Raw genomic sequence first — 12,214 nt, 5'->3', positions numbered from 1 at the left:
CAGTTACTGAGCATCGACCTACGAACCAGGAGGTCATGGTTCAGCTGCCTGGTCAGGGCACAGGCCCGGGTTGTGGCTCAGTCCCCAGTAGGGGGCGTGCAGGAGGCAGCTGATCAATGATTCACTCTCATCATTGATGTTTCCATCTGTCTCTCCCTCTACCTTCCTCTCTGAAATCAATAAACATATATTTAAAAGGAAATGGGAATTACCATATTTTTCCGTGTATAAGACGCTATTTTTTTCTAAAATCGTGAGACTGAAAATCGAGGGGCGTCTTATACACGGAAGTCAGCTGAGGAGGGAGCCGTGTGGGTGCGTAGCTGCCCATACCTTGTCAAACTGGCTTCCTCCAATCATGAGCCTTATTGTTACTGACGTCAGCTGATGCTGTAATGGGAGGTGGAAGTGGAGAGTGTGCAGTTGCAACAGGGACCAGAGCGTTCTGAGCCCATAAAGATGTAAAAAAATAAAAAGATAAATACCGGTAAGCGATTGTCTTACTCTGCAAAATTCAAACTGAATGTCATCAGCTCTGAAAAGAGCATGGAAACAGGGCTGCAGAGAGACCATGTGGACACCCTCCCACTGAGTGTAGGATCAGACAGTGGGGAAAACAGGAAGAACAGCTCTTAAGATGCCAAAAAAGAAGCCTTAGAGCAGCGATTCTCAACCTGTGGGTCGCGACCCCTTTGGCGGTCGAAGGACCCTTTCACAGGGGTCGCCTAAGACCATCCTGCATATCAGATATTTACATGACGATTCATAGCAGTAGCAACATGACAGTTATGAAGTAGCAACGAAAATAATTTATGGTTGGGTCACAACATGAGGAACTGTATTTAAAGGGCCAGAAGGTTGAGAACCACTGTCTTAGAGGAAAACCAGCAACATGTTTAAAATATCAATTTCTTAATTTTGGGTTGGAAAGTGGGGCGTCTTCTAATGGGGGCGTCTTACACACGGGAGAATGCGGTGACATGGCCACAGGCAGGATTTACAGTCACAGACATGTTTAATGTCAGTCACGATGGTCACATGGGGTTAGCGGCATGGACCTCGTTCTCGGGTCTCCCTGCCGACAGTGGCCGGTCCCAAAGTGGCCGGTCCTCACACCGGAGAATCCGGGACCACACGCCCACGGAACGCCACGCATGCACTTACCCGCGTGCCGTCTGTCCCCTCGGCCTCACAGGGAAGACGCGGCTGGGAAGTAGACTGTCACCCGCCGTGGGAAGTGCTCAGACGCCCGGGAAGGTGGGCGGAGCCAGGAGTGAGGATGGCAAGACAGCATCCCCCCCGCTTACCCCCTCATTCCCGCTTGGGCGCGGCAGGAAGCTTCATCCTCGCCAGGGTCTGCAAAGAAATGGGGTGATCTCCGTCTGGACCCCCAGGCTCTCCACCCTGGGCTCCAGGAGGCTCAGGGGGCTTTGTGGGCTGGGGGTTACCTGAGCACACAGCCCGTGGAGAGCCCTGTTCCCACGGAGCCACTGAACCAAGAGAGGGTCTGCGGTTACTTCTGACGTAAAGTCAGGTTCCTCAGGGCTCTAAATAGTGCCTCCAGCAAACTAATCGTTCATTTGAAGACGCCGCATAGTAGACATCACTATGCGTTCCATCTAGAGACACGAATGTACATGCATTCCGTGTGGTACAGGTTAACCTGCTGGAGACACGGATGTACATGCATTCCGTGTAGAGCAGGTTAACCCACTGGAGACACGAATGTACATGCATTCCGTGTAGTGCAGGTTAACCCGCTGGAGACACTGATAGCACATACATTCCGTGTAGAGCAGGTTAACCCCCTGGAGACAAGATGGTACATGCATTCCGTGTAGAGCAGGTTAACCCACTGGAGACACAATGGTACATGCATCCGTGTGGTGCGGGTTAACCCAGTGGAGACACTGATAGCACATGCATTCCGTGTAGTGCAGGTTAACCGCTGGTTCAGGTCATCCAAGGTTCAGGGAGGCGGCTGAGTCTAGTTAATTTCGTTTTGTTCCTCACTAAATGACTATTTTTTGCCTTCGCAGTTGCTGATTATTGACGGACAGCAGCTGAGGTCCGACCCGGCCGCTGTGATGGACGGCGTCCAGAAGTTTCTGGGAGTGACGCCGCGTTACAACTACTCAGAAGCACTGACGTGAGTCTGCCTCATGCTCGCCCGTGCGCCCATCAGTTGCCATCATAAGTGATCCCGGGGTCGGGGTGGGGGTGCAGATGAGCCTGCACCATTAGCACAAGCTACGTTTTTACACCTCATTGTGTGACTCCAGAGCCCTCGGGGGAGCATCCTCGTTATCCACGGAGTGTCTGCCTTTTTTGTGAGCTCTTCCCAGGAAAAGTTTGGTTACATCCACTTTTTCCATCCCCAGGAATGGAGGCTTAAAGGTGAAAGGTTAGTCTCTCTCCTTCGGGGTCTACAGGTCAGGAACAAAACCCCGATGGCATCACGAGATCCATGACAGTGGGAAGATTTCTTTTTTCTTTTTTTTATATTTTTACTAGAGGCCCAGTGCATGAAATTCGTGCACTCAGGGGGGTCCCTCAGAGGCCCGATGCATGAAATTCATGCACTCAGGGGGGTCCCTCAGGCCAGCCTGCACCCTCTCACAGTCTGGGAGCCCTCGGGGGTTGTCCGACTGACGGCCAGAAGTCAGACATCCTGTGTGAAAGGCTCCCGCAACCGCCGCTGTACTCGCCAGCCGTGAGCCTGGCTCAGGGCTTCTGGCTGAGCAGCACTCCCCCTGTGGGAGCACACTGACCACCAGGGGGCAGCTCCTGCATTGAGCGTCTGCCCCCTGGTGGTCAGTGCGCATCATAGCGAACAGTCGTTTGGCTGTTTGGTCAATTTGCATATTAGCCTTTTATTATATAGGATTGATTTCAGAGAGGAAGTGAGAGGGAGAGAGAGAGAAACATCAGTGATGAAAGAGAATCATTGATCGGCTGCCTCCTACATGCCCCACACTGGGGATCGAGCCCACAACCTGGGCATGTGCCCTGACCAGGAATTGAACCTGACCTCCTGGTTCTTAGGTTGACACTCAACCACCGAGCCACGCCTGCCAGGCGGATTTTGGGTTTACTCTGTATTCATTAAATGAGGTAACCTGCTCAGAGAGAATCATGTCTAATGTCCAACAATCTGTTGCTGCATGAGGGGCCATTTCCAAGCCTACCAGCATGGGGCCACGGCCACGTTATTGGCTCGTGGATTCTGTGGGCTGGGAATGGAGATAGCTTGTCTCTGCTCATCATACCTGGGGCCACCACTGGGAAGACGTGGATGTCTGGATGTGACTTGAATGTCTGGGCCCTGGAATCTTCTGGAAGCTACTTTTTCAGTGTGCGGGTCACTCATCTCCTCGATTAAATGTAGTCCTAAGTATTTTATTCTTTCAGATGCAATCATACATGGGTTTGTTTTCTTGATCTCTTTCCAATGGTTCATGATTTGTGTGTAGAAATGCCACAGATTTCCAAATGTTAACATTGTATCCTGCAGCATCCCTGTGTTCATCAGTGAGTTCTTGGTGTTTTCGTAAAGTTGCATGGACTGCGAGGGTCGAACCATCCTTGTCTCCCAGGACTGAGTCCCACCTGATGCCGGTGTGGGACTGAGCCTGTTCACGTCTTGTTGGATTTGTTGGGGATTTCTGCATCTGCATTCTCCAGGGACATGGGCCTGTAATTCTGCTTCTCTGCGTCCTTGCCTGGTTTGCAGTCGGGATAACGTGGGCCTTATGAAATGTGCGAGCGAGCTCTCCTCTTCGATGTTGCGGGAGAGTTTGAGGGATTGGGATCTTCTTCGGTAGAATTCGCCAGGGAAGCTGTCTGGTTCCAGGACCCTTACATGTGAACGTTGTTCCACTTGCCATCTCCCAGGTCCCTTCAGGTCTCTTAAAGTTTATTTTCATTTGCTGCTCTGGGGAGTTCCATGGCTTTGTCTCCCAGCTCATCGAGACATTCCTCTACTGCCCCTGCCTGCGGCCGCCCGCCAGTGGGTTTCAGGTCCGTGGCCCAGGTGTGTTGTCTGCCCCCAGCCAGAGTGTCTGCCTGTCCTCCCACTGGTGGAGCCCCCCCCACCCAGATCCCCCACAGACCGAGTTATCCCGGGACCCCAGGTGGAGGTGACTCAGGACCTTCGCCACCTTGAACCTGACTCTTCCTTCTCGTCCTCACTCACATCTCTGTCTGGTGGATGGGGATAGATCAGAGACCGAGTTCAATGGGAGGACACCCCTCATGGGGCTTGCTCTCCATGCTGGCTGGGCTCTGAGGGTGGACAGCACGTCGGGGCAGTGGTCCAAGGCAGCCAGGGCCTCCTTGGGCCTCGCCCGCAGGTCACACAGCACCACTAATGCCATGCTCTGTTGATTACACCCAAGTCACCACAGCCAGCCCAAGTCCACGGGGGGAGGGGGAGCTCAAACCCATGGGGGGAGGGGAGCTCAAATCCATGGGGGAGGGGAGCCCAAGTCCATGGGGGGAGGGGGTGGGGGGAGGGGAGCCCAAATCCACGTGGGGAGGGGGAGCCCAAGCCCATGGGGGGAGGGGAGCCCAAATCCACGTGGGGAGGGGGAGCCCAAGCCCATGGGGGGAGGGGAGCCCAAATCCACGTGGGGAGGGGGAGCCCAAGCCCATGGGGGGAGGGGAGCCCAAATCCACGTGGGGAGGGGGAGCCCAAGCCCATGGGGGGAGGGGAGCCCAAATCCACGTGGGGAGGGGGAGCCCAAGCCCATGGGGGGAGGGGAGCCCAAATCCACGTGGGGAGGGGGAGCCCAAGCCCATGGGGGGAGGGGAGCCCAAATCCACGTGGGGAGGGGGAGCCCAAGCCCATGGGGGGAGGGGAGCCCAAATCCACGTGGGGAGGGGGAGCCCAAGCCCATGGGGGGAGGGGAGCCCAAATCCACGTGGGGAGGGGGAGCCCAAGCCCATGGGGGGAGGGGAGCCCAAATCCACGTGGGGAGGGGGAGCCCAAGCCCATGGGGGGAGGGGAGCCCAAATCCACGTGGGGAGGGGGAGCCCAAGCCCATGGGGGGAGGGGAGCCCAAATCCACGTGGGGAGGGGGAGCCCAAGCCCATGGAGGGAGGCGAGCCAAAGCCCATGGGGGGAGGGGAGCCCAAGTCCACAGGGGGAGGGGGAGTCTCCTGCTCATGGGGATGTGGTTGGAGAGGCATCACTGTAGGCAGCTTGGGAAATAAAACCCTGTCCTTGTGTAAGTAAAAGTGGGAAAATGTAAACAAGACAAACACAAGGAAACCTGCTGAAGCCAGAGCCGTTACCAGAGTAATGGGTGCGCTGGCCTCCCTCCCCAGGCCGAGAGGAGGCCGAGTCAATGTCAGGCCGACGTCTAAGGAGCCTAATCACATCCTTTCCCGGCTCCTGGCAGGTGGTTATCAATTAGACAGGAGGGAGGGTCATGGGCGGACGAGAAGCAGTGATGAGGTTGGGTGGCTCCCGGTCTAGGGAGAAGCCCTGAGGAGGTGTTACCTGCACGTGGAGCCACCAGCACGGGCAGCGCACCCCCAGGGCCCCGCACCCCTGACCCACAGCGCATCATTGCTCTGGAGGAGGCCGGCCTCCGCCTCCCAGCGGCACTTGAGGACACGCAAACAGCTGCTGACGGTCCCGTGAGCTGCCACGCCTCCCGGGGAAGGGAGATGGCCGACAAGCACAGAACAGCTGGTTTCTAATGCGTCTCGGCCGTGGGAACAGTAACAACTGCGCGACGCTCGGGCCATGGAGGGATGCGGATGGCAGCTGCCTCACGTCCTCAAAGCTGTCCAGCCCTCGTCCGAGGAGGCCACGCGTCTCCATCTCACAGTTCCCTGCGCAGGGAACACGGAGGAAGATGCACCCTGTACCCCAGGGAGGAGAAACGCCCTCTCGGCCACGGGCGGCTCGGCGTCAGCGAGGCCATCAGTGAAGCCAGGACAGCAGAGCAGCGTGGCTTCCAGGTGATGACAGCCCACCTGCAGGGCCCTGCGGGCTTCCGGAAGGTTCTCCCTCCTCAGGTGGCTGGGCTCCGTCTCAGTGGGGAGCAAGGGGCCCGCACACCTAAGAGCAGCGCCTGCAGACACCTGGGCTCCGTGGCCAGCGCTGCGTGTCACCGGGACGCAGTTACCCACCCTCCCGGCAACAAGGCCGCCTGGGCACCACGGGGCCACTTCCCGTCCCATCTGCGCAGCCGCTGAATTGTCATCGCCTCTCCGATTGGGGCTTAACGAAAGCTCAGCGGGAGGCAGGACGGGGATGGGAAGCAGCACGTTGAAAGCCCAGGTGGAAACGGCCCTGCCTTCCCTGCACCCGTTCGCCCGTGATGTGTTTAATTCTCATGGACAACATGGGCACTGCAGGCAGCCTGGGCTGCAGGCAGGCAGGGGACTCTGAAGCTCACGTGTGCAGCGGTGAGCAGCAGGACGCGGTGTCTGGCAAAGGCCCAGGGCAGCGACAGTTGCCGCCGCTAATGAACTTTGCGTCCCCGGCCATTTCGCTCCGTCCTCGGAACCTCTGCCGAGCGGCAGGACCACGCGCCTCCCGAGTTCTGCGTGCCGCGGGTCCCAGGCGGTGCCGTGAGCACGCCTCTCCTCGTCCGGCTCAGGCTTCATTGTTCCTGCCTTGTTAGTCCTAAGCAGAAATTCTGCTTTTCAGTTGCTTCCACGTGGAGCTCAAACAAGTCAATGAGGCCACACCTCGTTTCTCCTGTATCTTCCTGCAGCCCTGGGAGCGCGAGTTAGAAACCTGGGACCCAGGGCCCTGAGCCGCCTGCTGGGGTCACCGGCTTCAACAGAAGTGAGGTCCTCCAACCGCCCTCGTCCGGCTCACTGTCCCCAAATATAAAACATTGTATTTTACCCTTTTTTAATGTATTTTTTATTGATTTCAGAGAGGAAGGGAGAGGGAGAGAGAGAGAGAGAAACATCAATGATGAGAGAGAATCATGAATCGGCTGCCTGCTGCACGCCCCACACTGGAGATGGAGCCCCCAACCCAGGCATGTGCCCTTGACCTGGAATCGAACCGTGATCTCCTGGTTCATAGGTCGATGCTCAACCACTGGGCCACACTGGCCAGGCGTGTTTTACACTTTTAATTCTCTCCTTGAAAGGTATGAACCTTTTGAACTGTAAAAACATACAGTATTTTTCCAAATTAAAGTGTTTCATTCATGATTGTATTCACGGAATTTTATTTTTATTACATTAAGTCATTGTATATACAGGGTGGGGCAAAAGTCGGTTAACAGTTGTTTGTAAGGGAAAGAATACAGTAATTAATACGTAAGAATACAAGAATAAACTCTGTGTTTGCAGTACTCACTGCTGTCACCCTACATTTGCCCGCCCTGTAGACCAGGGGTCCTCAAACTACGGCCCGCGGGCCACATGCAAATACAAATATTGTATTTGTTCCCATTTTGTTTTTTTTACTTCAAAATAAGATATGTGCAGTGTGCATAGGAATTTGTTCATAGTTGTTTTTTTTTAAACTCTAGTCGGGCCCTCCAATGGTCTGAGGGACAGTGAACTGGCCCCTGTTTAAAAAGTTTGAGGACCCCTGCTGTAGACCATGGAAGGATTTCAGAGACATTGACTCACTTGGGCGGAGAATCAGGGTGAGGATTCATATGTTGAAGGTCCTTCATCATGGGCTGTCATCTTGATGACTAGGCCTTGATCTTTATGGGTGAACAAGGAAAACATCAAACTTAGTAACTTCAATGTAAGCTCAAACTAAAGGTGTGTCTTTCCACGACAGAACAAAGATGCTAAAACAGAGACAGTTCAACCTCGCTTCTCGAACGTCTCCCATCTCGAACGATTCGGTTCTCGACCAAGTTGTTCACAGAAAAAAATGTCTCGGTTGTCAGCCACATCTTCTGTGTTTGACCTGATAACCCTTCCAGGCTGATACCTCAGCAGACAAGACGCGTCCGGCCCCGGCTAGCACAGGAGAGAATGCTTTTGTTGCTGGCGATCAGCACAGTTTTAAAACATGGAGAGGCCGTGGGGCGTGTGATGTTGTAAAGGTGTGAACGTGCTCACACAACAGCCATCACAGGCACTGGAAAAGGTGGCAAAGCTGGTGTTGGTTTGGACCAAAGAGGAGCAGTTAGGCAGTGACTGAATTTCGGGGCAGTGATTCAGGAAAAATCCCTGTAAGGCCAGAAGGCGTGGTTCGAGAAGTTTAAGAAAAGAAGTGTTGCCCTGAATGGTTTGGCTCAGTGGATAGAGCGTCGGCCTGTGGACTGAAGGGTCCCGGGTTCGATTCCTGTCAAGGGCATGTATCTTGGTTGCGGGCGCATCCCCAGTAGGGGGTGTGCAAGAGGCAGCTGATCGATGTTTCTAACTCTCTATCCCTCTTCCTTCCTCTCTGTAAAAAATCAATAAAATATATTTTTTTTAAAAAAAGAAAAGAAGTGTTTATTTATACAGTAAACAGACCATCAGACAAGCACTGTGTGTGAGGACGGTTAACACGGGATCAGGTGGGGGTCTGGGACGGATTCGTTCCATTTACAGTCTTTCTAGGGGGAAAATGATTCCGTGCTGGAACCAATGGCTTCTCGATCAGCCTTCCGAACGCATTAGGGTCCAGAAGCGGAACGAGGTTCCCCTGTAATAAGATCGCGTTTATTTGATTTCGCTTAGACTCTCAGGCCAATTGAACAACTGCGTGTAGGTGTGAATTACACACCTGGGCGCACGGGGCTCCAAGGGCGCTCCGTCCCCGAGGGAGGCCTCCCCACCGGATTCCGCGTCGTTTGTGATCATCTCTCTGACCGCGTCCACGTGTGGTCTCTTGTAGGTTTGACCCCCAGAAGGGCTTTTGGTGCCAACTGCTGGAAGGAGGGAAGACCAAATGCCTGGGGAAAAGCAAAGGCCGGAAGTACCCGCCCATGGACCCCCAGGTGGGTTTCCCTGGTTTCAGGATCGTGGGGTGCAGCCACGCGCACACCGTCACCGGAGTGAGGGCGGGAACGCTCACTGGACAGCAGCCCGCTCCAGGCGTGTGAGGTGCCCACACGGGTTAGCAGACACGTGGCTGGATGACGTGTGTGAGCAGCGCGCTTACATAGTAAGTGCACGCCCAGCGCCTGCTCTGTGCACGGGCTGAGTAAGCCGTGGAGGCCCCTGCACCATGACGGGGGGCTTCTTCCCGCCGACAGGCAGTGCTGGGCCCCGGCCGGGGGTCCTACAGTCCGGCTCACTCCACCGTCCACCGCAGCAGCGTCAGAGCCAAAGGTCGGGGCTCAGGCCTGCAAGGCCGCCCTCCCCGCCCCCTCGGAGGCCTCCCAGCCCCCAGGCTCACCTGTGCCCCGTGACCCACCGGCTGGAAGTCACAGGGCCCCACGCCCCTCCCTGGGTTTCATTAACTCATGGGAGCGGCTCCCAGAACTCAGATAAACACGGGACTCACCCAGGAACGGCTGGATGGGAGAGGAGCACAGGGCCGCGTGGGGAGGGGCAGGGCATCCATGTCTCGGGGTCCCCCTCTCCCCAATATCTCTGCTTCACCACCCGGAGATCGTGGTCCCTCTGATCGGGTGTGGGGGTGACGGCTCCCTTACAGCAGGACTGAGGCACTCCCTGGCCTTGGGGATCATGCCACCCCCACCCCTCTCTCCTCCCAGGGGTCAGGGGTGGGGCTCGAGCTCCTACCTCCTATGCCCGCGGGGTTCTCCCAGCAGCCAGCCCCATCTGGGTGAGGTTGAAACGCCACCTCTTCACCTGACAGAGATGACGTGGTCGCTCTCTCTCACCAGGGATGTTCCGTTTTAGGAGTGCTGTGTCGGAGACGCAACACAGACCAAGTGTCTGTTTCTTCTGCCAGGATGTCAGCTAGGATAAGACAGTCATGGGCCTAGATTGCCGGGGGGGGGGGGGGGGGGGGGGGGGCGGGAGAGCTAGCTATGGCCCCTGGTCTGATAAGATCCGGGGAGCGGGACCCTCTACGAGGCAGGGGGTTCTGTGGTCGGAGGGCTGCTCGGAGGAGGCTCGGGATTGGGAAGCAGCGAGCCTCCGGAGCACAGATCACGAGCATCCCTCTTGGGCAAGGCGAGCAAGGGAGGGATGGAGTGATGCGGGCGTTACTATGGAAACAGAGGGACCAGGAGGTCCTCAAACTAGAACCTTGGACTTGAGAATGTCAGTGGGCTTCCGAAATCACTTTAACCTGCAGGACATCGGTGGGCGTAACGTTCCCACCGCGTCTACAAGCAGCTGATCGGGACGTGAAGGGTGTGCGTCGGGGTCCCGGGAGGACACGTAACGGAACACCGGGTGGGTGTTCGTGAAGGGTGTGGCCGTTCGAGTCCCCTCTCCCAGGAGGCAGGAGGCGCGCGGGGAGTTTGTAGGAAGAAAGGGGTTCATTCGTGGTAAATTACTGGACGGGCTGACGAGGGAGGGTGTGGCTTTGACCAGACGGAAAACACGGCTGTTGGTGTCTGAGTTTAGGCAGGGACCGGTCCTCCCTACCTTCCATCAGGGATGCAGAGCTCCCTGGGCGATAGGGTGAGGCAGGGGTCACCCAGACAGGAACCCCAGGGTGAACTCGCTGTTTTCCAGAAAGAAAAGAAAGCATAAGCTAGGGCCATGGCCCGTCGGGTAACCCTGGCGTGTAGCCCTCCATCTGCGAAGGCCCGAGCCCTGCGGCCGGCGAGGAACAGGGACCCAGAGACGCGGCCCAGGATGGTCTCCAACGAGACCGTTTTGAAGTAGAAAGTTCTTGATGATTTTTTGAAAACCTATTTTGGTCCCCAAAAAAAGATAGGAAATGTTTCTGCAGCATTACAAGTTATTTCTTTAAACGTGAATTTCCATTTGTAGGATGTTTTGTTTTTATGCCACGGCCCAAAGTGACAGAAGGTGGCCACATTCAGTGGAAGAATCTGAGTTTGTCCAGCGAGGTCTGTAGAGTTGGTACCAGATCTGCCCCCGCCCTGGCTCCTCTGTAGCATCAGAGGACCCCCCTCCGTCTCTCCCCGTGGACGTCACCCATCCGCCCTCAACGGGGCACGTGGTGAATGAGCCGCAGCCGACACACCTGGACCGGGTCTCATTTTCAGCTACGTGTCTGCCAGATGTTTCTGTAACCGGACGACCAAGGGGTCCGGGCGCCTGTCACTATGTGAGCCAACTCAGCAGAGATGGGGCTGGGTCCTCTGTGAGCGTTTAACCCAGTCCTGCCGGCAGCAGGGGGAGCAGCAGGTCGCCCACAGACATCTGCTCTGCCCCCCACACGAAGCTGCTTCTATGGGGAGAAGGAGTTACAGGCATGGGAAGCGGACAGGGATAATCGTACAGGTTACAGGTCATGCGGGCTGGGGGGGGGGGGGGCCTCCGGGCGCCTGGAACCAGATCACAGGCAGGAGGGGCTGGGGTGGGAAGAGCAGGTGCCTCCGGGACGAGGTCGTCTCGGCCACGACGTGGTGAGTCCCTCCATCGTGAGGGGCGGTTCCGGAGCGTTCCCAGGGGGGCTCCCCGGGCCCAGGCGGCGACTCCCAGCCAGGCGAGGCGGTGCTTCTACCCAGAGCAGAGCCGTCACGGTGACGGAGCAGGACCCACAGTTCTGATCGCTGCAGCGGGTCCCCCATATTCTGTTCTGCCCCAAACAGTTTCAAAAGGTAAAAATGAGTGACATCTGAGCAGACGCACAGAGACGCATCTTTGCCGCTGCCTGTGTTGTCACAAGCCCCTCGAGGAGCAGGCCGTGCGGTCTCTTCTCAGGACACGGGACACGCTCAGCTCCTCTCTCCCTCTGCCTCGCAGGCCAGAGCCTTCCTGTCCGGCTACTACCGGGACCACAACGTGGAGCTGTCCCGGCTGCTGCACCGGCTCGGGCAGCCCCTGCCGGCCTGGCTGCGCCAAGAGCTGCGGAAGGCCAGGTAGCGCCCGCGGGCACCGGGCCGGGCACCTTCCCAAAGCTTCCAGGAGCTACGGAAAGGCTGTTTAAACATGTGTCTCTCCACGGAGACGATGGAACCCAGTCCCCTCCCTGTGCTGGCAGGTCAGCGCACACGTGCCCCGGGGAGGGACAGTGGCCAAGCCCCTCCTGTCCTTTCCACACGTGAAACCTATATCTGCGGCAGCGGAGTCACGGGAGCTGCGGGGAGTTTCCAGGCGGGGATCCCAGCACAGCCCACGCCTCTGGCTTCAGGGACTCGGTGACCCGGAGCCCTGACCGTGGGCGAGGGACAAG

General features: G+C 56.8%; 1 protein-coding gene across 1 annotated transcript in view; it reads left to right on the top strand.

Annotated features, from left to right (window-relative positions):
- Positions 1–11,924, top strand: part of LOC102253141 (bifunctional heparan sulfate N-deacetylase/N-sulfotransferase 4) — a gene marked incomplete at its 5' end in the record, with an annotated part of 150,100 nt that extends 138,176 nt beyond the window's left edge. Inside the window, 3 exons of the mRNA XM_014550539.1 lie at positions 2,040–2,149; positions 8,822–8,924; positions 11,785–11,924. Coding sequence (XP_014406025.1) covers positions 2,040–2,149; positions 8,822–8,924; positions 11,785–11,904 — 333 coding nt within the window. The remainder of the gene's footprint in view (positions 1–2,039; positions 2,150–8,821; positions 8,925–11,784) is intronic.
- Between the last annotated feature and the right edge of the window lie 290 nt (positions 11,925–12,214).

The sequence above is a fragment of the Myotis brandtii genome, unplaced genomic scaffold, assembly GCF_000412655.1.
Source record: "Myotis brandtii unplaced genomic scaffold, ASM41265v1 scaffold603, whole genome shotgun sequence".
NCBI lineage: Eukaryota > Metazoa > Chordata > Mammalia > Chiroptera > Vespertilionidae > Myotis > Myotis brandtii.
Note: the sequence above shows the minus strand (reverse complement) of the source record. Positions and strands in the feature narration are given on the sequence as shown.